Genomic DNA, 27,910 nt, shown 5'->3' with positions numbered 1-27,910 from the left:
GATACACTCGATTATATTTCGATTATGGTTATAGTAAATCTAAACGGGTTGGGGGTGGGCGGACGGGGGTGGTAGGTAAATAGCCCGAGGGAAATCGCATTAATTTCTATAACGACATTCGCCGCGGTGCGGCAATTTCGGTATCGTTTTATCGGCGGCCACGTAACGCAAATACGCGTGTCTGTGCGATCAACGGCCATGTGTATATAACGAGAGGAACGTGTGCGGCCGTACACTCGCGTATCTGCCGTCCGCTTCAGCTAATTTCGTGTTTGCTCGATTAATTTCCCGCGTTTAACGGAATTTGATGTTTCGTTAATTATTCTGTCGTGCGCGCTTCATACCGCACGCACGCACCGCCACGCATGCATGCGCTCGCGAGTTCGCTACTTTTGCTCGCGGTCATATCCGCCGCGAGAACATTGCAACCGGCTAATATCGCCGCTTCAATTGACGGCAACGTAATTTATACCTATTGTTCCGCGCAAAACTATCGCTTCTGCCTCACTAATTTCCAGATTTTCTCCTATCATGAACACGACTCCAGGACACGTCACCGGCACCCTGCAATGTACACAAGGACAATTTTGATTCGTTTAAAATACATATAAGGTTCATGTCTTAAATCCATCTTCCAAATGGATATTAAATCCATTTAATGAACTGTTCGAAAATTCCTTGAAAAATATTTGTTCTATGAAGAATACTTTATGAAGAGATGTCATAGTGACTCCTAGGGATTTACTAAATAAAATTATATTTCACTTAATGTTTGTAATGTCCAAGAGTTTGTACTTCAAGTATGCATTGATCTATGACTTGTTCAAGTATTTTACTTATAGTCTTTCATTCAACATCATGTGTTGTTACTATCAATTTTTACTATGACTCGTTCAAGTATTTGACTTATGGTCTTTCATTCAACATCATATGTTGCTACCAATTTTTACTATGACTCGTTCAAGTATTTGACTTATGGTCTTTCATTCAACATCATATGTTACTACCAATTTTTACAATGACTCGTTCAAGTATTTGACTTATGGTCTTTCATTCAACATCATATGTTACTACGTAACATCATATGTTGCAATTTTTACTTCAGTTTAATATATCAATCAGAATGATATTCTTTACAAGAGGTAATATTATATTTTCGTTCACCTTCGCTGAGTGTTCAATTACAATTTTGTTGCAATAAATCCTTTCAGTTGGAAGTAACATAAGAATCGGTCACGCGATCAAATATTAAAATGGGCAGAAAACGCGAGGCGTCGTTAAAAGCGGTAAGCTGACATTAGCCGGGGAGAACTAATCGCAACTTGTCAGAGTGATATAGACCATGTGTACGCCTTATACGAGACGAGTTTAATGCCCCGTTTAAGCCATGCGAAGCTTAGCTACGTCCATTTTCTAACAAGGCCCCTTAAACCGGAGATTAAGTCATCACTTTGCATGAGAGCGCTTCAAAAATCCCGAGGCTTAGGTCTAGACACCGGGTACCGCCAGCAACTGCGAATTAATTATGACGTTATAAGAGCCATCTCGTCTAACTCTTTCCGATAAACGAAATCGCTTTTTGTTCTCCTTTTTTAGCCGACCGTTGTCCACCTGTCTCGACCGTCTCGCAGTTGAATTCCAAATTAAATTTCAATTTTCTGATCTTCTTATTTGTCTCTCGTTTCTTTTGGATCTTTTTATTTTTGCTCATTTAGAGGTTAAATTTAATTAAAATTTTTTTATGGTTTACTGGATTTTTTTGGTATGTCAAGTTAGTGTGAGTGGAAATTTAGAGATTTGGGGATTTTAGGGTTTGGGAACTTGGGGATATGGGAATTTGAGGGTTTAGAAATTTGAGGGTTTGGAAATTTGAGGGGTTGGAAATTTGAGAATTTGGAAATTTGAGAATTTGGAAATTTGAGAATTTGGAAATTTGGGGGATTGCAAATTTGAGAGTTTGGGAATTTGAGGGGTTGGAAATTTGAGAGTTTGGAAATTTGAGAGATTGGAAATTTGAGAGTTTGGAAATTTGAGAGATTGGAAATTTGAGAATTTGGAAATTTGAGAATTTGGAAATTTGAGGGGTTGGAAATTTGAGGTTTTGGAAATTTGAGGGGTTGGAAATTTGAGGGTATGGAAATTTGAGGGTTTGAAAATTTGAGAATTTGGAAATTTGAGGGGTTGGAAATTTGAGAGTTTGGAAATTTGAGAGATTGGAAACTTGAGAGTTTGGAAATTTGAGAGATTGGAAATTTGAGAGTTTGGAAATTTGAGAGATTGGAAATTTGAGAATTTGGAAATTTGAGGAGTTGGAAATTTGAGGTTTTGGAAATTTGAAGGGTTTGAATTTTGAGAATTTGGAAAATTGAGAACTGAAATTTACAAATTTGAAAACATAAAAAATTGCATAATTACATTTAGCAATTGCCAAAAAATCAAAGAATCTAAAAACACGAATATTAAAAAATATAAAAATTAGTGAACGTTAGTTACGCCAATGCGTTGACCCAGCCCTTGACGTTCGAGGGTTAATTGCAGCAATCTCTTTTGTTTGCACGGTTACGTAGGAACGCGTCACTCATTTTTGCGTCTGAAATTGACGTTGATACAACAAAAGCAAAGATTCAACGCGGTGCAAGTTTGCAATGTTGCGTAGCGAGGTTGCACAATACGTACGCACGGTCTGTCTCGTTTGGCCGACCATCGACGCCGAAGGGTGCGAGGGTTTTGTAAATGGGTGACGGTGTGGGCGCCGAGTACACGTTACCGCTCTCTCTATGTATGCATTTACGTGCTACGTTGCCAATGATTTATGTATACCGCTAATTACCAGCATGCACTGCACTGTTTTATCCGGCGATCATAGTTTTATTAGGCCAACCTGTGCATTGCGGTATTGTTAGCTCCAAAAGCACCGTCGGTGAACAATCCGTGCCGGCTGCGTGAAATGTGCCACGTTTCACGAGCTGGACGATCGATTAATGTTTCGTGCAAAGAGTTTCTTGGAACTCTGATCACCGATTAATTTCCCGATCGAACGAATTTTTTATCGCTGTCAAATCTTTCATTTTACGTCCGTGTCGTGTGAATTTTAATAAATTGCAAAAATATCGACTTTCACGTTAAACTGTAAGATAAAACCTGATGACAGATCGATTGATAATCGCGTTTACAATTATCACAAATTTTGGTGACACATAGTTGATCCGATACTATAATCACAATAACAGGGTAATCGTCCTATTTACCGAATGTCAGACATTTCTGGAATTTTTCTGGTTTTCCTTCAGCTCCAATGAAAAAATTGATCTCCCAGTTTAATATTCCATGGTTCGTACGAAACGAGTTTTCCTCTTTTTCCTTCGTTTGACCGGATCATCATAACCTTTTATTTGGTATCTTCGGGTTTGGCTACGTAGCCTCTACCGAACCTGTTGCCATTTGACCGCACTGTTCAATTTGTATCGGTTATCGCGTTCAATTAAACTCACGAGAGTTTTTGGTTCAGATTACCGTGTGCGTGGCCGGGGTGTTTGTGTGCTGTAACACAGAAGAATACACGTGTAAGCGGACGTCGCGACGCACTATCGTGTCACGGTCTTGGCTATCAACCATCATCCATTTGATCCGTCACCGGAAACCGTTTAACCCTTTCAATACTTTCACGTTCGTGTATTACCCTTTGCATGTTTTATAATTTTAATTTTTCATGTTTATATTTTATGAAGCTGTTAGGTCTCATGGTCCAAAATTATCACTTTTCAATGTGTATTATGAACTTCAGGCAAATTTCATCATCAATATTTCAAGGCTTTCAGCGTTATTGCACCTGGGAGACCTTTAGACATAAATACGGCTAATACTCATTGTCATTAATGACACGTGATCAACATTTATTAACACTACTGAAATATTCGTAATATTGTGTATTGATTGAAAGTCCTTCAGTGTGAGAGCCCTAAAGTATTGGCACCTTCCACTTCAGATTGCATATCAATAAAATTTGCAAACTCTACGAATAAAGAATTAAAGCGACACCCGTCACCGAAGTGTCAATTTACAGAATTCAATTTTTTGCAAAATACATAGCATAAAGAATTACAGTTTCGAGTTCGATTTCCCGCGCGTCGGCCATCGCGGAATCCGTCGATCGTTCAAGTAATTCGATCCCACGTGTCACGCGTTTCATTTATAATCGCGTCGGAACGTCTATTACCGGGGAGTTTGTGTATCGCGTTGAATCGGCGAGGAGCGTGCGCGCTCGGAGTCGCTTTCGAAGGCAGTTTCGACGAAGGGGATGAAACGGGTTAGCGAAAAGGGGTGGAACAGGAGGAGGAATAGGAGCAGCGATCGCGCGGAGAGAGGGGTGTGGGTGGTGTGGCAATCAGAGGGGGTGGGTGTATATCGTTGTCGCTACCGGAGCCGGCAATGCGAGTCTAGGTTATCCGGTGACAAAGCTGGTTCGGTTCGTGCAACGGAGGCCCTCGATACGTCGGATTATCACCATTGAAAATGGTGCAACTGAAACCCTACTGTTCGGATGCAGCGGCGCTTGAACGCGATACGCGACCGAGCTTTGCATCGAAAACCGGAAGCGAATTCCTTGTCTGTCGCGCGTTTATTGCCGATCACAAAAGTCCGACCGGTGTTGTTTTTCCTCCGTTATCGAAATTTCGCTCTCTGATCGATGTCTTTGGTGTACGATTACCGATGTCCGCTTTCGATCTATCATATTTTACGGCGGGGGGTGAAATCGGCTCCGTTATCAGTCAACAACTACAGACTCATTCATAAAAACAGCTACGAAACGCCATAGCAAGAAATGCAAGAGTACAAGAAAATTATTCAAACTTCATTCCTTTAACCCCTTCCCGTGCCATTTATTTAACAGATGCGTCAGTCAAGACTAACTCAGGCTTATAACATTAAAACGAACAAAGAAACTTAAAATGTAACTATTTTATATTCAGGTATCCTTGATAATGTAACTAATAACTGGACATAAATTTCAAGTTGAAGAGTATTCAAAATTTCAGTAAGGTTTGTCACATTCGAGCTGTAAGTGCGTCACGAGTGAAAGTCGTCAAAGTACGGAAAGGGGTTAAAGGTACAGATTATTCTTTCACTATCCTTGAGAAGTAACATTGTATACATTGACGTAATTAGTGAGGTTAAGTCATTCTCCCTATTTAGTCCAATGATAGAAAATATCGTGGATGTAAGAGGGTGTTGTGAAGCAACCTGTAGTATGATTTTTGTTAGAGGACCTTAGAACAGATAGCAGCGACGATTCGTAGGATTCTTCCAGGGCATTAAAGTCGGATGGTTAGCGAACGAGGTAAGGCGAACCACCCTCCGGGGGGTTGTAGCTAAATTGGCGGCAGTATATTACCGGTCAGACTCCCGCATTTAATTTGAATATAATCGTGGAAGGAGATCTCAGGAGCTCGAGGGCACTTCGCGACGCAGAACTGCGTGACGGTGACCGGAAGTGGTCCCGGGACACCGGAAACAAAATGGCCGCTCCCTTCTACGCGAATCTCGCCTCTTTCCACTCTGCACGACCTTCCTATCCGCCTACCCACTCTTTCACCCTCCTTGAAGAGCGTGAATTCGTAACGCGAGAGTTAACTTTGCATCGTGCAGATTTGCCGACGTCCTGCGAAACATCGAAACGCACGCACGGCGAGGGGTAGTGGCGGATATAGTCATAACCCGTTGAGATCGTTGATCGTGTTCTCGCCGGGCGTGGAAAGATTATCCGGAAACGTTTCTATCGATGATGGACGTCGTTGCCTTCTCCGTGGCCGTGAAAGTTTAATGATTTTCGAGTAATTACCGGGCTCGGCGATGACTCGCGTGGGAATGCAACAGAGCAGCGTGTTCGATAAGCGCCACGGGGAACAATAACAATTAAACCGGGCTAACTCGTAATGCCTAAGTACAATATAAGCACGAACAATGGACTATGCTCGGGCGAGGGAGAAATCCACACCAGCTCGACAATAACTTCTGCCGCTTTCATAGATAGATGACAGGCTTTAAGTTTCGACGACTGGCTGGTAAGTCGAAGAGCCTCGAGTGTCTTCTGTCTGAGACCTTTAGACAGCCGTAATTGCCACTCGTCCGTTCATCATGGGACGTTTTGTAAGGGAAAGCTCGCAGTAAGAAAATGTGTAATTGACTCTCGAATAACATAGCTTTTCTAGAATCTATTCGGAAAGATACGCTCTCATATCGTGTAATCGTTTATTTCAATTTTTCCGTACGCACAGATCCATTGTACCACCCCTCGTTATGCCATAAATAATGAACACAGTCTATTCATGACTCCGCCACTCGTAAATCATTGAATAAAAATCTCGGCTCGATGGGTTTTATCGACACGGTGCCCTCGATGGAACATACCTGTTAATTGATAAACAGAGTACCCTTGTCCGGGGCGTAGATCTCGATTAGAGAGATCGCGTAAGTGAAAGAGAGCGATCGGGGAGAAGAGAAACGAGAGCAGAAGAGAAGGAAAACTACCCTTACGAGTTTACGATGTACGACTCGGCTTAGGAGCGTATGATTAAACAACTCAGGTGTTTTATGCTCGACTCGTGGAGATCGCGTGACCCAACGGCCACATCCGTTTCCGCTTTACCTACGGTCAACCGCTTCGACCCCTAACCAATGGTTCGCCTTAAGGGTTGCACGTTACCTTCGACCACGAAAGAAAGTATACTTTCGACGTATCTTTAAGCAGTAATCGGCTTCGCTCGATAGTCAGGGATCATGCCTTAGTTGCCAACCTTTGCTCCATGTCCACTCCTTTATTCTTATTCGCGATACGGCTACACGTAAAAAATTCTATTCTTAATGGCGAATTATATTTTAAACTCGACAAGAACATGACCAGCCTGATTAATCCGACAATCGTCTCTGTTCCTTCAAACAATGCACGACATTCTGATATCGGTCAAAATAGAACTTAAAACGGAAGCAGTCGAAAGGTCAGAGAAATGCCATGCTCTGACATTACGGGAAATACCACCCCTCTGAAAGAGGACCCGTAACCCTCCATGTGTTCTCGACGCAATTTTCGATCCCAAAATAATCCCAGAGAATATTTGCAGATCGCGTAATTTCAGTAGTTAGGGAATTTGTGAAATTCCATTCAAACAACGTAATTAATTGGCTATTCCTGCTTTAAAAATATTATAGATCAACATTTAAGAATTTCCGTCGTTAATTTTAACTTTCCCCTAATAAATGATCTAAATGACCTCTGATCTTTGGATCAGAGATTATTTTTGAACAATCAAGTGCACCTTGTAAGAAAAGTTTATTCGCCTTACGATCGATACGCTCTCGTTAACGCTCGCCAATTGAATATCGTTCGAATAATAATTCCGACAGAGGAATTAATTAATTTGCTAATTTCGAATTATCGGTACGCGGTTACGAGAGAGCGTTCCGGATATCTGGCCTGCACCCGGCAGGGATTCGTTAGTTTTCCAGGAAATTAGTCAGCATGATTTGCATCTGACGTACACCTCCAGGCACCTACACGTCGCTCGCATAGTTCGCAACTCTGACTTTCCGCTCGGATCTCCTCTCCTGCTAGATGTCTCAACGGCCCTCCATACAGCCCGCGTGTCAGTTAATGCCCGTCACGAAATTTCACCGACCACTCTTCGTTATCGGTATTATTAATGCATTTTTCGCGGACTTCACCGGGTGTACCGTCAATCGGGTGGACAGCTGTGTGCGATTTAGTCAAATTATTTTTAATCCTCAATTGCAAGACTGTAAAATTTTATAAACACAGATAATGTTACTATACAGAAAATGTGGACATACAGAAAATTCTTGCATAATATATTGTAACGTTTATTATATGAACTTTGTTGAAAATTTATCTATTTATCTATTGTGGCTAAGAACATAGTCAAAGTTAACTACTACACCGGTTAAATGTCCGCTCCACAAGTTTCTTGTTACAAGCTACACATTTTCTTAAAGTACATTTCTTGAAATCAGAATTTCATCGAGATAAAAAATAAATGTGTGTACTAATTTATGTTTCGTTTGCTTATTTATCTTTTAACTTCATTTTTAATTTCAAATTAAGTACACATTATATGCTGGTAGATTTAGTGTTAAAGTTTGTGTGTTCTGAAAATTACATTGAATAATGTAATTGCGTGCTTATGAATAATTCTTGAAATATTTTATTATATAATTAACGAGCAGTTTTAATAATATATTTATTGTAGAACATGACGAGTAAGGATTTACGATGAAAAGCATGGTGTAATTAATTCAGTATTATTAGCCGGTCCGGCGAGAAAACGCGACGTTAACTCGCGGCTTCACGATTCTTGCGCCGATTATCTCCATCCGGCGGATTCACCGAGGTGTTTCGACTTAAACGCAGACTCGAACGAGCTTCGAGCTTAACTTGGTTGTTGTGAATAAGTAAGCGAAGTGTTGCGAAGTGCTGCAGAAGTTTCGTTGAGACCCCCCAGGCACACGGCCGGGTTGGCTCGAATTAAATTGTTATACGGATGAGCTGCCACGACGAATACTTCGTAGAAACCAGCGACTTTCCCGCCACCCTCGGGTGTGAATGTTTAATCACCGCCTCCCGTTATATCTAATAAAATAATATCACTGGCACGACTGAAACTTACACCGCTATTCGGAATAGACTTCTCTTCGATTCTGGGAGGTGGGTTCGGTGATTAAAAATTTGGGGATCCGAGAGTTTCAGAATTAGGTATGCATGAGTTCAGAACTTGGAAAATTGATAATGTAGAAATTTGAGAATTTGGAGAATAGAGAAGGTAGAAATTTAAGAACTTGGAGAATAGAGAATGTGGAAATTTAAGAACTTGAAAAATGAAGAGCTGAAGTGAAGAACGTAGCGATTTTGGAGATAGAATGATTAGAAAGTGGGGAGTGTAATTTGGGAAGTAGAGAAGTACAAATGTAGAAATCCAGAAATTAGAGAAGTGGAGAGTGTAAAAATTTGAAAACCCAGAAAATAGAAACCAGAAGAATTTAAAAATGTGTGAATTTCCAATATCCTACATCCCTTACGTGAATTGACGTGGGTGTCCTTACCTGTGATTACACTGTTGACAGGCGAAGCATTCCAAATGATAGACATTGGTCCTAGCCCTCATCACCATCTCGAATGCCGGTATGCTCTTATTGCACACAGCACAGTGTCCACTGCTCCCAAACATTCTACAATCAAGAAACACGTATTACGATGACAAGAAAACGCGTGAGTCTATAACAATATTTTCCAAACGATATTACTTTTCTCCCTGCCGGCACTTGGCGGGAATTACGTGATTGGAGAGACTCTGTCGATGGCATTACGGTCGGAGAAGAGACTTTTAGTTCGCGTACCACGAGAACCAATAAGCTTACGACCACCACGAATATGCCATCTTCAAATATTGGGCCATTAATAAAGGCCACGGAGCCACGATAGCGAGCGCTCTTTGCAGACGCGCCACCTGCGCGTGTTCCCTCGGGGACTTTGTAATCTCAACACGGTTTATTTGCCCTCGCCTGTTTATATGGGACGTCGGTGTATTCAATAAGGGAAACTCATCTGTAAAATTCGATTTGTTGCTTCCGTTCGCAAGCGAGCCCTGCCTCTACCCGTACGTGCGTTCAACTTCCCTTCTTCCTCTTTACCCTCTATTGACGTCCGCCGCAAGTGCATTATAATATACGTCCATTTATATGACTATGAAATTATTAATTTACGGTGTTTACTACTCTTTTGTCACTCAAACTTATGACATTCAAGACTTGTGTAATTTTCTTTTGTTTTTTAATCATATAGAATTTAAGGATCATAGAATTTGAGGTATATAAAATGAAACATGATAGTAATGTATTAAAAACATTAATAGGACGGGTAAAAGACATAGAGGTTTAACTCTTGGAACTCGAAAGGTGACACATCCATTTGCTTTAAGATAACAATTTTGAATAAATATTTTATAACTGAATCTCGTGATATTTAACACGAATAATGGGGTAGTATTTTGTAAAGAAAATTCAGCTGTACAAGATAACGAATTTACCTTAGATAATCCTTCTTGCACAGTATAAAGTTGGACTTTGTGTACAGGGTCGAGCCAACATCCACTAGTTTGCAGTCGCAGCAGCTGCACTTCAGACAATCCTCGTGCCAGAGCATGTCCAGGGCCTTTAGAAGGTACCTTTAATTTGAAGATTAGAAAATTGTTACATAAAAATGACAGAAGTACATATAAACCTTGCAGAAGTACGTATAAATCTTCACCCACCAAAATGTACCTATAATTGATACTATCCTAATATCAGAACTACCAAAAATAAAAATTGTATATGAAATTCCTTGACAGAAAAGATGGGAAACTTGTAGATACTCGTAGGTTAACTATTTGTGGTAATTTTGTAAATATTTGTAAGTACCTTTCCGTGATAACTTTTCCACAGCCAGCACACTCCTGTTGAACAGTGCCGTTCTTGCTCGGTTCGCTTTTACTCACATCCATCGTCATTTTTCACCACCCTTTGGATGTCGCTGTTATATTTCCTGGAACCGAGCGAAATCATGCAATTTAATTGAACGCAAACGCAACGAGCAACGATACTGCGAATCGTTATTAACGACTATTATTATTATATTATAACGGCCAATTAATTTTGCCACGTTCCCGATTAATCGACGCGGTAAATCATCCGTGGCAAACGTTGCAGCAGCATTCGAATGAGTAATCGCGTTTGCGTGCTTTTAACAAGTTTCAACGGCATCTGGCACTAGAACGTCCGCTTGTCTATGAGCAATTAGAGCTACAGGTTCAGAATTTAACGGCGCGGTTAGTGCCATCTGTGTCCATCCACTGCGGGGGTGGATTTTCTCCACCCTCGAAACCGCTCGTCTCTTTCTCGCGATGCGGTCAGAGTTTAGAATCGAATTAGTTTGACCCTCTCCTCACTTATTGCGCGTGTTTAAACACCACCGGTTCTGAAACAACCGTCCTGGGTAACGGCTGTGCGGAGCTTTCCGATAAACATTAATTGTTTTCTCACGAAGACGTATGTAGGAGCCACCCTTGCTGCCCGTTTAAACGAAATTTCGGGGATTAACGTTCATTTAATCCACGGCCGTTTCTCTCCCATTTTATGGACGTCTCTTTTTTAGGGTGTTTATTCGATCTTGTAAAGTCAGATTATTTTGCAAAATAATTTTCTAAGTTATGTCTTTTTAACATGTAGGTCCACAAGTTCGATTTTAGCCACCCGGTATATTTACGAGTAACCGTGGATGCTATGAGCAAAGTTTACGCGGTTTCAATATGTCCTCTCCCCTTAGCCTGGACACAATATCACGGGGACGTTAATATCTTCTATGCGGTTGAGACTCCGAAGCAAATATTAATACCGTGCCTTTGACACGCTAATTATTAAAGACTAAAATATTAGAAACTCGTGCTCTCTGATTTTCCGCTAGATTATATTTTTGGCGATAGAAGTACAATCCCCACAGAATATACGATGCTCCTTCGGTTCGATTTGTACGTATCAGTTAATTAATTTGTGTTGAATCCATTTTGTAATCGTATACCGATACGCCGAATATGATATAAATAATGGTGCAGTTATTATGCGTAAGCTTATACTCGTACAAGTGTATCGATTAATGGAATAACTAACTGGCCAGGTAAATTATGCAAACTATTAAATTCGAATGCGCGCAAACTTTCCCACATAATAATCGAGCCAACGATCGAATGTCTCCACCCGATAAATTTATACCGGACGTTAATATATTTTATTGTTATTATGGGTTGATTAAAGCTATCGTTAATATGTCCATGTTGAAAGGTATTACCGTTAATAATGCACGCCTCGTATAATGTACAAAATTTTGTATTCCCCGTGCTTGGCCATGGTGTTCCCAACAAATTTTGTTACCTGGACGAATATGTCCTGCATTTCGAATTGTTTCCTTTGAGGCCCTATTCTATTATAACAAAAGTATTCTCGAGTTAGGCATAGCGGAATTCGACCACAGAAATTCCTGCGGAAACCAACCTGAATACCATTGGCAACCTCGAAAACCTCACCCTATGTGGTCGGTCAATTTCCACTTTGTTCCGCAATTTTTCCACGCGTTCTCTTTAAAACTCGAGTTAGGCAAAGGCACATCATTTTTTAGGTACTTTATGATAGAGTAACTTTACCTTTATTGAGCAAGTCTAGACTTGGGGACTTTGGGATTTGGGGATTTTGGGATTTGGGGATTTGGGGATTTTGGGATTTTGGGATTTGGAGATTTTGGGATTTGGGGATTTGGGGATTTGGAGATTTTGGGATTTGGGAATTTTGGGATTTGAGAATTTTGGGATTTGGGGACTTTGGAATTTGGGGACTTTGGGATTTGGGGACTTGGGATTTGGAATTTTGGAATTTGGGGACTTTGGGATTTGGGGACTTGGGATTTGGAATTTTGGGATTTGGGGATTTGGGATTTGGGGCTTGGGATTTGGGGACTTTGGGATTTGGGGACTTGGGATTTGGAATTTTGGAATTTGGGGACTTTGGGATTTGGGGACTTGGGATTTGGAATTTTGGGATTTGGGGATTTGGGATTTGGGGCTTGGGATTTGGGGACTTTGGGATTTGGGGACTTGGGATTTGGAATTTTGGAATTTGGGGACTTTGGGATTTGGGGACTTGGAATTTGGAATTTTGGAATTTGGAATTTTGGAATTTGGAATTTTGGGATTTGGGGATTTGGGATTTGGGGATTTGGGATTTGGGGACTTTGGAATTTGGGGACTTTGGAATTTGGGGACTTGGGACTTAGGGACTTGGGATTTGAGGATTTTGGGATTTGGGAACTTTGGGATTTGGGGACTTGGGATTTGGGGACTTTGGGATTTGGGATTTTAGAATTTGGAAGTTTGGAATTTAGGGTGTGGGATTTGGGGACTTTGGAATTTGGGATTTTAGGATTTGGAAGTTTGGAATTTAGGGTGTGGGATTTGGGGACTTTGGAATTTGGGATTTTAGGATTTGGAAGTTTGGAATTTAGAGTGTGGGATTTGGGAATTTGGGCATTTGAGGATTTGGGAATTTGGAATTCTGGGATTTGAAGAATTTAGAATTTGGGAACTTCATTCTGAAGTTTGATAGCCTTGACTATTTTGACTTGACTTGACTATTTGAGTACTATCTTGACTTGACTTGACTATTTGAGTACTATCTTGACTTGACTATTTGAGTATCTCGGTATTTTCACATACGGAACTCTACAGATGTGGAAATCTACAGATTCTGTATTCTAAGAATTTAGGGAAATTAGGGACAAAGGAATTTAGGAATCATAAGACTTGACAGCCTAGAAATTTAAAAGATTTGTAAACGTATAAAAAGATGATATTACATATATTTATTTAACAGAAACCTAAGTTACGAAATGTATAGTTAATGCTACAGCTCGAATAGAAAATACAACCGAGACTTGTGATCGAAAAGATGAAAGTTCCATGAGAATGCAATTACAAAGCCGGTCACGAAATGACAAACGGTCATGAATCGAAATGTTCAACGCATTATTTAATAAATTATAAATGTCTCTTAATAATTAGCAATTTAAATGCAGGCATATCAGGTACGACCGCGATCGTGATGCAACATTAACGTCGTTTATTCAGCAATATGTATCGCGTTTTCGCTATCTTTTCGTGCTTCGCGTGGCTTTAATTACTCGGTAGAAGTAACCAACGTCGAAAAGCCAACGGAGCACAGTGGAAACGGTTCGTTGGAACGTAACGCTGAAGGGTCCATAACGAGAGCTTTCCCTTCGAAAGCGGCTCGCATCGCTGGCGATCTGTTCATCAGGTACGTGATCAGATCATCCACGGACGCTGCTTCTCAAAGCGACGATAATTCGATTATCTCGTACATGTTCGACAACCGCCAACATGTCCTTCAATCGGTGAATCTTCTCGGTTAACCATCTTCCTAACTCTGATTCGATTGTTCCCGTGTAATCTCTGTTCGTTGCAGTTTTACGTTCCTCTGCTTATTGACCCATTATCGAGTTATCGACGTTAATACTCAATTATACAAACACTCTTTGTAAATTCTTTTAAATTCAATCTCTTCTTATTCTTTTAAATTCAATCACATATCTCTCTATTCTTCCTTATTTAATTATATTTCGTGGGGTTGTTTATTAAGATGCGTAATGTGTATATCACTGGTGTACAGTGATGTGCTTAGTACGTAGGGTAACGTGGTTAGTACATACTGATACTGGGATAGTCACGATTACTGTCAAGGAGTTACTGTCGAGGGGTAGTTCGGACGTTGAATTTGCTGAGAGATACGTGTTAACTACTGTATGCTCATTCCTTCCTATTTGCTGACTATTAAAAATGAGAAACAACTGACAATGAGAAAAACAAACGAACATTAACATTCCATATCGACTACCCCTTTGTTTCTCAATATACTTACAAAGCTTTGAAATGTACCTCCAGAAAGTAGAGGCATTCTGTAACTAGTACCACAATAAAAATTGCATCTGTCAGTACCATATACACAAGGTCCCCACCCCGTTCAGAGAGAGAAGACAAAGAAAACGATGGTTGCATTTCCTCGAAGCGAAAACCGAGGAAAGGAGGTCTTTCTATTTATCGACGTAACTGGGCAGTCTCGATGCAGTTCTCAAGGCTCCGCCCTCGTAGCATCCGCGACACTCCCAGAGCCACCACCCCCGGGATCTGTTCCGCGGAAAAACGAAATTTTCCACCCCTTCGCGCAACGCTCCAGACGATGCGTCGAAAAGCATCGGACACTTCTCGAGCACCTTTCGACGATCTTTCGCCCTGGTTAGAAAAAATTCAGAGAGTTCTACATTTTAACAGCGGAACGCTTTTGTCTTTAATAATGCCGGCGCGGAAGCGTTATCTTTTACTTTTAGGACGATGAGAGAGTGTACGAGCATCCGGTGAGTCGGTCCATTAATTAGGCGGGCCACATTAAGCCGAGCATTAATATACTCCGCTGGCTGTTTTGTTTTATCCCGCAGGAAGGACGTAACCTCCCTCGGAGGTTAAAGGGGGTGGCCAGCAAAGGCAAGAGGGGGAATTATTTCGACGGCGGCAGCCTGCTAATCCGACTTGCTACCTACCACCTTATCCCCGGAGACTGTTTAAATTCTGTAAATCGTCCTGAATATTTACCCCCGTCCTCCGACTCACCGGATACTCCGACTTCAGCGAGTTTCCGGAAAATTATAGAAGTCGCCTTGACAAACAAGCTCTTACGTTTCTATTCGTGCCGGAGGCTTCTCCTCATGACATTCAATTCATTCGACATTTTCAACCTTATATGGCAAAGTGATATTCATTAATTCATGTTAGATTGATAGTTAATCGTACATAAGTAGATTTTTATTTTTGTTTGTTTCCAGACTACTATACCCAAATTCTTATATCCTCATGTACACTCCCTGTATTCAATCTTTAAGTCTTAACCTACTAAGATCACAATATCCTCAGATCCTCACAACTCTAAATTTCTATGCCGTCAGATCTTGATATCGTACTCTCACACCCCCAACTCTACATCTTTACATCTCTTACCCTCCAACTCCCTAAATCTCCAAATCCACATACCAAGATCGCTACATCTTTGAAATTCCTTGTATCCTTAGATGTTCACATACTTTTTTTTAACCTTCAGACCTATGAATTCTTGTGACCTCCCCAATGACCTCGTTTCAAACGAAGTACCATCCGACGAAACGGTAGTGAAAGTTCGGTAAAAGGGATGCACGTCTAGTTTTCGTTTTTAGCGTGACGCGTTGGCAAATCGGCTTACACGCGTGTTTAGGTCAGCCGAGGGTGGCGTCAGGGGTGGTAGCGTAACGATGTAATTTAACGGGCGAAAGGAATACTTCCTACGGAATAAATCTCGCGTAACAGCGCCAGTGAAATCCTCGTTTACCCGGCATTCAGCCCTTGCTAATGGGGGTAATTTAAGGGATGTTTTAAGCGGTCCGCCGGCACACGTGAGTCGCACAAAAAGTTCACGTATTACGACCACGGTCGCGCCGTAATCACGCATTAGCATTCCGAACGGTCGGTGTCGACCGAAAACATGCCCGCCACAGAGAGCGTCGCTTAAACTTTTGCGTTTTCGTGTCGACCGACGGGAAACCAGAGAGTCGAAACGATCCGGGGGATTTAATAAAACGAAATAAAGGGTTTCGTTGTCGATATATCGCCGTACACCTTTGTATGTACGAAGGAAAATCGACACGGCTAGGCAGTTTCCTTCGACCGGTGAAATTGATACTTCGAAGGGCTGCATGCCCCGTGAAAAATGCCCGTAGGGGCAGTCATCGTTCCGGATAATTTTCGTCCAAAGACCTTTTAAGGACGACGGAAACGACGGAACGGACAAACGGTCTGTTTAACAAGTTCTTTCGCGCCGATAAACGCGGCCGCAGTGTCTCCACTCTTTTTTCTCTTCATATTTGCCGTCCCCTTCTGGCCAGACCGCGGTTAATGAAATTCTAGTCAGGTCGTGGAATTCTTTCGTCAGGTGGCGGTGCCACCTAACTCCTCTCCCCCTCGCCAGGCTTCCGCTGTCGACTCCTATGTTTCTTTACTCTTTTTTTACCCTCCCTTCTTTCGTACTTTTCTTTTTTTATTCAACTGTCTCTGCCTCTCGCTATCTCTCTATCTCACCCTGGTATCACTCTTCTACGCCAACGCCACCGTGAGGGTGGCCACAGTCTTCCGATGGCAGGGGTGAACGGGGGTTTACGTACGTCGCGAGGGTGAGGGGGTCGGTGGTTGAAACGGGGTGGTGTGCAGTCAGATTACGCTAAGCTATGCCCGTACGTGCTCGCATGGAAGTTCCACCCCTCACCGGGTTTGCCACCCCGCCAGGGAAAATGTATTTATTGTTGTTTGTCCAGCGTTCTGTATATGGCCACCGGTGGAGAGGACGCGAGACCCAGCGAACAGAGGAGGGAGAGAATCGCCCGAGGTTGAAGTTGAAAAAAAAAATTGCCCGGGGACGACCGCTAGGATGCCGAGCATAAATTTAAGCGACGCTCGCACCTCTCCGTCCACCCTACTGGATATCCCTTGGATCCTTCCTTCCTTTTTTTTGTGGATTTCAATCCCATCGTACGCTTAAAACATCGGGATTACGCCGCGGAGACGCGCGTTACGACCCAAGAGAAGCTGCTCGTCATTCGGGGCTGATCACTCACTCCATTTCCCTTCTCTAACATGTTTCCCCTTTTGTTAAATAATATTCAATTCAATTTTTGTTCTGTATCATTCGAAGTCATAAAAATTCTCTTTGAACAGCTGTCAGAAAGGTTACGTTTACTTGTGATCCAATTGCTATACCACCCTTCAACGTATGCTACATCAGACATATCATTTTAACTGTTCAATTTTCCACAAACTTGCAAAACAAAAGTTCAGTTCTAACTTCACAGACTATGCATGCGGTTCGAAATGTTAGTTTTTGGTTAGTCAGAAGGATCAACGAACGCTAATTGCAGGGACAGGATGGATACGGTGCTTATCGTTTGGTAATCGGTTCGACTGTCGCGATCCGATACATTGGCAATGTCGACGACAAAGGGGCTGTAACTACTTCGGAAACTTTTATCTTGCAGGATTAATGGACGGATTAAAGTATTTGCGACGGGATGCGGGCTGATTGGGGTAAATCGTGGTGGGATTAGAACTTGATTGGCTAATTTGTAAGTGTCCCCGGCAGCCGGGCACGAACTTAACGATCGATCGGTGTCCTCCTTCCACATACGTGCTCAGCAATTCTCGCTCGAGACATTGACACAAACGGAACGAGACTTCGACCGTGCTATTCTCGAAGATGACCTTATCAACGAATTGGGTTTCCTGTGCTATTTTACGTCCGAATTGGCCTGAATACCGGGAAAAGTACGGTCTGAATGTAATCGCTCGAATTTCTTCCAAATATACACTTCGGGTCGAATTCTGCTACTTTTATTTAGATTCTATCCATAGATACGTTGCTTCTTATTAAAACTTGTCGCTATGATCATAGTTTGGGTAGACTTATTAATAGTTATAATAGTCTTCCTATTGTATACAATAGTTATAATCTTCCTATATATCGCATGAATTTAATGTGATTTTCCTTTGTCCTTTTCCAATGTCTTAATTGCAGTGAATAGGTATAACTCTTGTAGTGTTTAGAGACCAGCAAAATTTTCAAACTTCGAACTTTTCAAATTTCTGAATCTTCAGCTATGTAGGGTATGAACACTAAGGACAAAGGACAATGTTGTATCCATTTAGGACAACTTTGAAATAGTATCAAGTTGATATGTACGTAAGTATCGGTGCTATACTGATGTGTGCACTCGTATGATTATAAGAATTTGATGCTGGTTCGACGCTGTTCAGATACAGCGTCAAGTGGATGAGAATTTTAACAAAAGAGGATCAATGTTACTCTGGAAAAGTTACGCTAAGATGTATTTGCTACTAAAATTGAGATGCTGTACTTATTTATGAGAATGCAGTTTTATTTAAAGCAGTCACCTAAAGTTCTAGTTGAGTGGAATTGTTGAACGCGTGTAAAATTCATGGAATACCCGATCGGCAGTAGCAATTAAGCATGTTGCAGTCAGTCGTACGAAAGGGGCCTGTTACAGTCGGACTGTGAGATTAGCTAGCGTCCATCTCGAGTGGTCAAGGCTACTTAATGTGCGGTCAGTACATGCGGCCAGGCGTTAGACTGATTTACATCGGATCCCTTTACCGAAAGCGAGTGCGAGCCAGGGAACTGTGGTCAGCCGAGAGATGTAGCCTAGCGATCGAGAGGCAAGGCATCGATTCGCGTTGCGTGACGGCGATGCAAGGATACCTATATTTTACCTTGCTAACCAAACCAGTGACAAACGATACGAGTACCGCGATACGACCAGAAGAAGACAGATTGGTGCTCGTATTCCGGCAGAAAAGGAAAAGCATCGTCTGCGTCGGGGGAACAGTGTGTCGAGTTACATCGTCCAACATTCGAATGAAAAGGTGGAGAGATGGCGGGATACTTGCGTGGACCAGAGCCCCATCGCATAACTCACGACCCTTGTTTCGCGGCTGATCGACGTTTCGAAATATTTCCCAACTGGTTGTCCAGACGTTGCTCGCTCTGTTCAGCTTCCTGTCTCCTTACAATTCGCAGACAGTCCTACGCCGGGACAAAACCGGTCTCCGGTGATGGACTCGCGAAAGATAAGGGAACATTCATGACAAAGACAAAACGGGCTAGCCAGTGTATACGCGGAGTCTCATGCCGTGTCGCTGCTCCTCTCTTTCCCCACCACCTCTTTTGACGATCGTCCGTTTAGCACGACGGTGCGAGACAATGAACGAAAACTTTTATTATTAATGTTTCGCGGCAAGATAACGCCCGTTAAAAGCGAGCCCCCTCTTTCTGCTCATCGCGTTCGAATCTTCTTCGCGTTTTTCTAAAAGGCCTAACCCTCTCGGCGCGCGACGTCGATCAAAGCCGAAGACGATCTCCCTTCTGTTCCCTCGAACCCACCCTGGAAATTAGCATTTTGACAGTTCTAGTTGGACCGCCGGGAAATTCGCTGAAACTTTCCGGAGAAATTTTAGCAACGATTTAATTAGCATTCCTACGCGTCCGCGTAAATCAAACGCACGGTATGCAGCCGAGGGAAAGCAACTCCGAGGGTATCTTTCTCAAGAATGTTTATTAATTATTTTCCTTTCCAACGACTTATTACACCAACCGAAGTAATAGTGAAGTATCGTCAGACACAAATTCGTCAAATAAAATCGAATCATTCTCTGAGCTCGGATTAACACTCGGGTTTGACGATTGAGTTTTCATAGACCTAATGTCTATACATTAGCTTGATATGTGGCAATATAACACATGGCAATTTGTCAGCATTCGATGATCTCCGGTATCACAGCAATATATATTCGTTAACTCCGGTTTTAGAGTAGCATGATTAACACCAGCCATGGTCTAGGCCGGATAACTCATTCAAGACGGTCTGGCCGCAATAAGACGAAGGTCCGGACACTCGGGACATATTCCCGGTCGTTGCGCGTGAGTTAGGACTGTTCCAGGAACGGTTAGCCGTTAGCAGTTAGTCGGTAAATAACCTAGACACCCTCTTCGACTACCCTTCCGCTGGATAGATGCGATATCTTCAACCTTAGACCTCTGTCCAACTTTAGATCGGTTTTCGAGTGGACTTCGCGCAACAGTGACCAGTAACTTTGTTGGTAAATCGTCGAACAATCGATTTCTCCGGTATCGAAGCTCCGTGAATATAAAATATTAAAGTCGGGGAACGATTGAAAGGGGGATCGACGTTTTGACGTTTCGATGGTGTCGAAAGGAGAAGACAAAGCGATCGTCGAAGACGAGGGGACGGACTCGTTGTGAAGCAGTTTCGTTATTGACCGGTCCAAGAGTACAACTCGTTCACGGATCTGGGAACACTTAATCCAAGTGGTGCTCCGTTAAACCGATGACAGGAAACGTCAGGCAGCCACCGCGCCTAGTGATATATCGATATTCGAGAAGGGAGCTGAAACACTGCCGAAGAAACCGCTCATACTTGTTGATCCTGAGACAAAACGCTGCGAATTACTGCCAAAATATTTGACAAATTATCTTCTTACAATTACAACTTGCTGTCAGTTAACTTTGTTCAGAAATACTGTCACTTTTTTTAAAACTGTCACTTTTCATGTTTTAACAATTTTTAATATTGCTAACTGGAAAATTGTTTCCTGCCTCCGGAGTAAAATTATTAACTCCATTACGCAACGTTTCCAGAATTAGAATATTAAGTTCCCTGTCAAATTTCCAAATGACTATAACACGATTTGACAGCGCGAAATAAATTTAATTAGTAAGGTTAATCTTTGAAGTTAATTTAAAACGTAAGATTGAGTGTATGTTTATGCAAATGGTCTATGTTAACATAGTTGTCATAAGATTTGTGAAGATGTTAATTTATATTCTTCTGAAGTTCGTTTTCGCGAACCGGTCAACACGTTAATTAACTCTGAAATCGCTAATTTACCGCTGATAATGTACGCGCGGCTCTCTAACAGGCTTTATGGAGTAGAATGGGTACGGAGAATAATCAGACAGGACAGAGCAGTTAGGATAGCCTGTGAAGCAGCCGATAGCGGCAAATGACCATTGCTGACACCAACATCGTCTCGGTGTACGCTTCGATAATTATATACGCGTCTACACAAGCCACCAGTAGTGCTATGTCAGCCTTTACTTAGGACTCTAATGACTACGCTTCGTCGGTTGTCGACCAGATAACGTAATTACGTCAACAAAAATATTTCATCGACCGTTAAGTATTCAACACGGAAATTTATATTCGTGTTACACCTCTGTTTGGCCAGCTTTAATGCTTTGTACACGTGGTTTGTAAAGAGACTCGGTTCTTTACAAAAAACGAAAAACTAGAGCTGTTTGAGCTAAAATTAAGAAGCATAAATTGTCTATAAATAACAGAAGTATAAAAATTTGACGGTATGCAAGCTTAAGCTACTTTTGTGACTTTAATTCTTAAATGAGACTTCAATTCTTTCGAACGTGACGTTAATAGAGTTTGATGAATGCAGTCCCATTTTGTCCCAGATCGCATATTAATAACCGTGACAGGCAGAATGGTCGGTTTTGTACGATTTTAATCAAAAGAGAGAGAGTTTTGGAAAGGTGTCGATGGTAAAGGACCGCCGGTTATGAATCGAACGCGATTCAACCGGAAAAAGAAAGGTCAACCGAGTTATTGTTTCCGTGATGAATGCACATAAAATAATGAAATCTCGAAAGTACACCGGTCTGGAAGAGAGAGAAAAAAAAATATATCGCGAGTAATACGAGCGACAGCGCCATAGGGGTTCCACACGTTTCACGTATGGCGAACAGGGAATTTATTGTCCATGGTCAACGAAGAAGACGATCCGGTTGTCCTCGCTCGTCACGGACAAGAGATTCGCTCTTGCTCTTTCGGATTTATCGCAAGTTTAACATTACACAGAAGTTGGAAACGGCGCGAGGGATTCTGCCGGATATTTATACGGTTTGAATGCACGTACGAGGATCATTCTAATGGTTTTATTATACTGATACCCGCGGGATTTCTTGGTGGACGCATTCGCACCCGGGTCTTCCACGATCCCGCGGTTTCACCCTGCTCATACCGAATTTTTTGAGATACTATTTTCAAACTGCCTTTGACACTTTCTATCCTTTAAACGATATATCATTTTTTATAACAATCATATTAAATTTTTATATTACAGTCGTTAATCCTTGTACACTTTGTACGCCATGTTGCTCAAGAGGTTCAATTAAATCGTCTGCTAAAAAAATTTTAAATAAAGAGTGTTCTTTGAAAGGATTACTTGGAGCAATTCACTGTGTGTTCTCAATAATATGTATACATTATAAGTGTGTCTGCAACAAATGTGCTACTGAGGGTAGCTACAATTATGCATCTTTGTATACTCATTAAAGATGTGTGACTTAAAAAAAAATTAGACAAGACAGTATTAAGTCATGATCACTTTAAGACCATTTTAAGTATACTTTGTTTTAAATAATCATTGTAAATGTGTGACTTGAAAAAAGATTATACAGGACACTATTAAGTTATGATCACTTTAAGATCATTTTAAGTGTGCTTCATTTTAAATAATCATTAAAGATGTGTGACTTTAAAAAAGATTATACAGGACAGTATTAAGTCATGATCACTTAAAGATCATGTTAAGTGTACTTCATTTTAAATAATCGTTGAAGATGTATGACTTGAAAAAACATTAGACAGAACAGTATTAAGTCTTGATCACTTTAAGATCATTTTAAGTGTGCTTCATTTTAAATAATCATTAAAGATGTGTGACTTGATAAACAGATTATGCAGGCCAGTATTAAGTCATGATCACTTAAAGATCATGTTAAGTATACTTCATTTTAAATAATCATTGAAGATGTATGACTTGAAAAAACATTAGACAGAACAGTATTAAGTCTTGATCACTTTAAGATTATTTTAAGTGTGCTTCATTTTAAATAATCATTAAAGATGTGTGACTTGATAAAAAGATTATGCAGGACAGTATTAAGTAATGATCACTTAAAGATCATGTTAAGTGTACTTCATTTTAAATAATCATTGAAGATGTATGACTTGAAAAAACATTAGACAGAACAGTATTAAGTCTTGATCACTTTAAGATTATTTTAAGTGTGCTTCATTTTAAATAATCATTAAAGATGTGTGACTTAATAAAAAGATTATGCAGAACAGTATTAAGTAATGATCACTTTAAGATCATGTTAAGTGTACTTCATTTTAAATAATCATTGTAGATGTATGACTTGAAAAAACATTAGACAGAACAGTATTAAGTCTTGATCACTTTAAGATCATTTTAAGTGTGCTTCATTTTAAATAATCATTAAAGATGTGTGACTTGATAAATAGATTATGCAGGACAGTATTAAGTAATGATCACTTAAAGATCATTTTAAGTGTGCTTCATTTTAAATAATCATTGTAGATGTATGACTTTAAAAAAAGATTAGACAGGGCAGTATTAAGTCATGCTGACTATAAGATAATTTTAAGCGAACTTTGAAAAGTGAAGAGCAAAAGAGAAGTGGTTGCATGAGACACGAGTCGAAGGTCCTGAACGTGGTTTCGACGCATCTTTCCTATCGAGAAGGACGATTTATCATCCCGAACGTTCCATAGGAATATTGAATACGACAAGATAATCTCTCGACACCCTTCTTCACCCTCACCTCCAACTCTCTGCCACCATGACCGACAGCATCCCCGTTTTGCGGTAGCGCCAGTAAACGGTCGTGCTTAATGTACCGCACGGGCCGATAAGCCGTTATACCGTCGTGACGTAGCCTCCAGTTTTTGCCTTGCAAAACGCAAACGTGCACCCTTTCTTCGTTGACGATACTCGTGACAGCGGCACCAGTCACTGACAGAACTCGTTATCGGTAGCCGCGTGTACTCTCGCGTTCACGGTTAAAGCTATACGTGAAAAGGGTCCATACACTCCCTTCGTCCTCTCTCTCCGACTCTTCAAATATTTCTACACGATATCATCGCTATTATTATCGCAACCCCAATTATACCGCGAACGTTGCGGTGTATTAATTGAAAATTTTATCGTTCGACGCATTACGACTGCTGGAATCTCGACTATTTCTGAAATCACGTTTCATTCATATTTTAGTAATACTCTACATTTATAATATTTAACGATACGGCAGATTTAAATATTAGACGTAACAAGTGACACAGTTAGGTTAGATGAGACACATTTAAATGATAGCTCAACCTCTTCTACATTTTCTAAACAAATATAACTACATGTCTACATATGATACAATGTGACTGTATGTGATTCAATGTAGATGTATGTGATACAATGTATCTTGATGACTACAGCAACTCTGGAATAATTCTGAAAGTTTGAAAAGCAAAAGTTACATGGTTTCTTCATGTTCGTATTTCACGATCTGCTTTCGGAGACCAATCGGCGGCTTATCTTAGCTCCGAAATTCCAGCAGCTAAGATAGCAATCGGCGCGGCTTAATTATGCGGCGTTCGGTCGACGGAACCGAGCAGTTATGCTAATCCGACTTTATTAATAAGGACTCGAGCCAAAGTGGAGATCGCTGTTGGAAACGGTAGCCTTAACCCTTCGCCTAGGGTCCTCGATCCACACCCCTACTCGAGTCACTTCGCAGTACCCAGGGAACGTTCTTTGCCGTCCCGCTGCGTTCGCCGAGATTTCTCGTATAATCGTTTTATCCTTCGTTTACTTTCCGAGACGTTCTGGGAAAATTTGCACACCCGTGCGGAACTCTTCGTTTTCCGGAAATTACGGACAGAATGCGATTTAATTTTGACAGCTTCTCGCATTCACACGATACACTTTTCCTAAGTTTCAGATTTGCGATCTTAAATTAATTGTCAAATTTTAGTAACCTGGTCAATTGTCAAATTTTAGTAACCTGGTCAATTGTCAAATTTTAGTAACCTGGTCAATTGTCCAACCGTCAAATTTTAGTAATCTCATTCGTAGATGGATGCATGGATGGTTCAAAATGGCGGTGAGCTCGTTAAATTTCGCGTGACGAACAAATGTTTCCCCGATCGGAATTTTATATAAAAAGAGAAAGAAGGTTTAATGGGGGTTGAATGGTTATGCTAGAAGAAAAGAAGAACGATGACAGATATCGTTTGAAAGGATTGATCAGGCGATTGGAACGATAATAATAAACGCGACGGACAAAGGTGCTGTCACGGTTTTGGACGACACGCCGGCGGCTTTGAATAACCGGAAGTGACACAGGTGTCAGAACGAGTGGATTGTTCTGACAGCCAGTTATCGGTTATCGGCAATTTTCGAATTTATCGGCCCTCCACAAGACGGGGCAATCGGTTCTACCGTTAACACGTTGACTGCCGCAGGGGTTATCGGTGACCATCGATAATCGACTATCCAAAGAAAGAGGAAAGATTTTAAATATTTACAATCATCCAAAATTTTTGTCTTCATAATTAACTTACTGCAGTAAGTTATATGGTTTAGTATTAGAACTATACAAGTACCTAGATATTAGAACTACACATTAAGGTTATGTTCAGAATAAAAACGTTCAGAAAGTACCTAGAACCTAGGTTCAGAAACCTACCTGTCTCGATGAAATCGATCTAAATTATGTACCTAATATTCCGAATGATTACTAATATTAATAATATGTACACATTGTTCACATCGATGAAAGTTAATGAAAATGGAGAGCTCGATTTGGTTCGATACAATGTGACCGTATAATAGTTAATCGAACAGGGTAGCCATAAGATGACATCGAAGCAAACACCAACAGAATACAGATCTCGTTCCATAGCGGTTTGGCTGATGTGGCAAAGGGGATGAGGGTCGAAGCGAAGGGAACGGTGTTAGTTTCCGTGGCATTGACGTTCCACAATACAGGCCTGATGCCGTTGACACCCCCATTTGCAACCCCTGGCCGGGCGCAATCTCTGCCGTCGCGGAACTACGTCCCGAAAGTGCGCCACGGTGAATCTTATTCATCCCCTTCCGTGGCTCTCGCGATATTTCCTGTCGACCTCGAATAGCTAAGCAAAATTTTGCCCGTCTTCAGCCTCACTAGCGTCTTCCAATGCGCTATTCTTCCTGGGTCATGCGAGCAGCCACGATAAAACGGGCTTCAAAGGTACCATGGAGGAGGGTCTCTCGTATATTTCTTATCACAAATTTAGAAATTTTTACGAGCTTATTTATGAGGTCTTTTTTAGATTTCTGTATTCTCGATTTACAAACTTTTGAATTATGGAAGTATTGAATTTCTGAATTTACAGATTGTAAGTTTTTACTTTGTAAGATTCTTAAATTTTCATTCTTCAGTTTTTTAATTGCTCCATTATCGTGTTTCGAAATTGAGGTTCCAAATCACTATGAAATTTATGAGTACTGCAGATTTATATTTATGCAATTCTGCACAACGTAGAATGTTACATTTCAAAATTTTTATAAGTTATTTGGCTACCTTTGGTACATTATATTGGTCCTATTAATGAATCCACACAAACCACCCTAAACGAAAATTCTAAGAATGCCACAACGGCATTCTTCAGTGAAGATATCTTCATTTTTCCATCCACAAACTTTCGTCACGCAAAACGTTTATTCCACGTCATTTACCGTGTATAAACAATATTCGATTGATCGTGTTGCGGTCCGATTTTTACCACAAGCGGATACCATTGTCCGCAGAAACACCGCTGTTCGATCATTATTCGTGTATTGTTCGCGTTTCACGTGGCGGCGATCGCGTTCCTTTGTCGATGAGATTTTAACGCGAACACGATCCGGCTCGGCGTTAATTCGATACTTAAAATTCTAGCCCCGTAATCCCTTTTAATTGCGCGATAACAGCGGTCGCGACGCGTTAACGAACGAATCGCGTCGCGACGCAGGCGTGTCAGATACGGCAGCGGAGGTTGGAGGGGTATTCGTTTGAATTTAAATTATAGCGATCATATTTCTTGCGCCTCTCGACAACGCGTTTCCGCTTTCTCCTGATTCCCCTCGATTTTTGCATCGGTATCCGATCGGCCGTGCATATGCGTTCACCGAAAAACCAGCTTGCGCCGACGAGCGGTCGCCATCTTGCCGTGCCATCGTCCCAAAGTGTTTGGTGAGCCGGAAACAACTGATAACGGTGATCGTCGTTCGAGGACCGTTAACGCCGATATTATCCATTGTCCTACGAACAGGCGCGATAAGCCGATAATAGATTTTGCGGGCTGAATTCATACTTCGCTTACTTCGCTACTCTTTGACATTTCTCGAAGAATCAATTTACTTATTTTTTGGAGAACTTACTCTTCTAGTCTAATTTCCTATTCTCTAGATTAATTACCTTCTCCTTAATTGGGAAATTAAAAAAATTGCTAATCTTGTGCTATCGAGTCACGTGTGAATCAAAATGGCGTAACAAAAAATATTCGCCTAGATGTCGTACGTGAATTAAATGTCCCATAATGACTAATCCCGCGTTAAAATATTCCGACAAAGGAACCCAACCGGTCATTTGCAAAAACGCGAGCCGTAGGAGCGAATATAATCGGTGGCGGCAAGAATCAAAGCGAGTCCCCCGGTCAATGATATTGTTTATAGTAAATCGGATCCCGCGAGAGCCACAGGGAATATTTTTCCGTGGCCTACGGGTATTATCGTTCGCGCCA

The 27,910-nt window shown here is 41.2% G+C and overlaps 1 protein-coding gene across 2 annotated transcripts in view; it reads right to left on the bottom strand.

Annotated features, from left to right (window-relative positions):
* Positions 1-27,910, bottom strand: part of LOC100876425 (LIM domain only protein 3) — a 190,215-nt gene that overhangs the window by 21,991 nt on the left and 140,314 nt on the right. For both annotated transcript variants that reach the window (XM_076537986.1, XM_003702279.3), the window contains exons 2-4: positions 10,468-10,591; positions 10,095-10,232; positions 9,112-9,237 (exon numbers count right to left, since the gene is read on the bottom strand). In XM_076537986.1, coding sequence (XP_076394101.1) covers positions 9,112-9,237; positions 10,095-10,232; positions 10,468-10,556 — 353 coding nt within the window. In that variant the 5' untranslated portion in view covers positions 10,557-10,591. The remainder of the gene's footprint in view (positions 1-9,111; positions 9,238-10,094; positions 10,233-10,467; positions 10,592-27,910) is intronic.

Source organism: Megachile rotundata, chromosome 12 (assembly GCF_050947335.1).
Source record: "Megachile rotundata isolate GNS110a chromosome 12, iyMegRotu1, whole genome shotgun sequence".
Taxonomy (NCBI): Eukaryota; Metazoa; Arthropoda; class Insecta; order Hymenoptera; family Megachilidae; genus Megachile; species Megachile rotundata.
The sequence above is the reverse complement of the archived record's forward strand: the minus strand, read 5'-3'. Positions and strand labels throughout refer to the sequence as shown.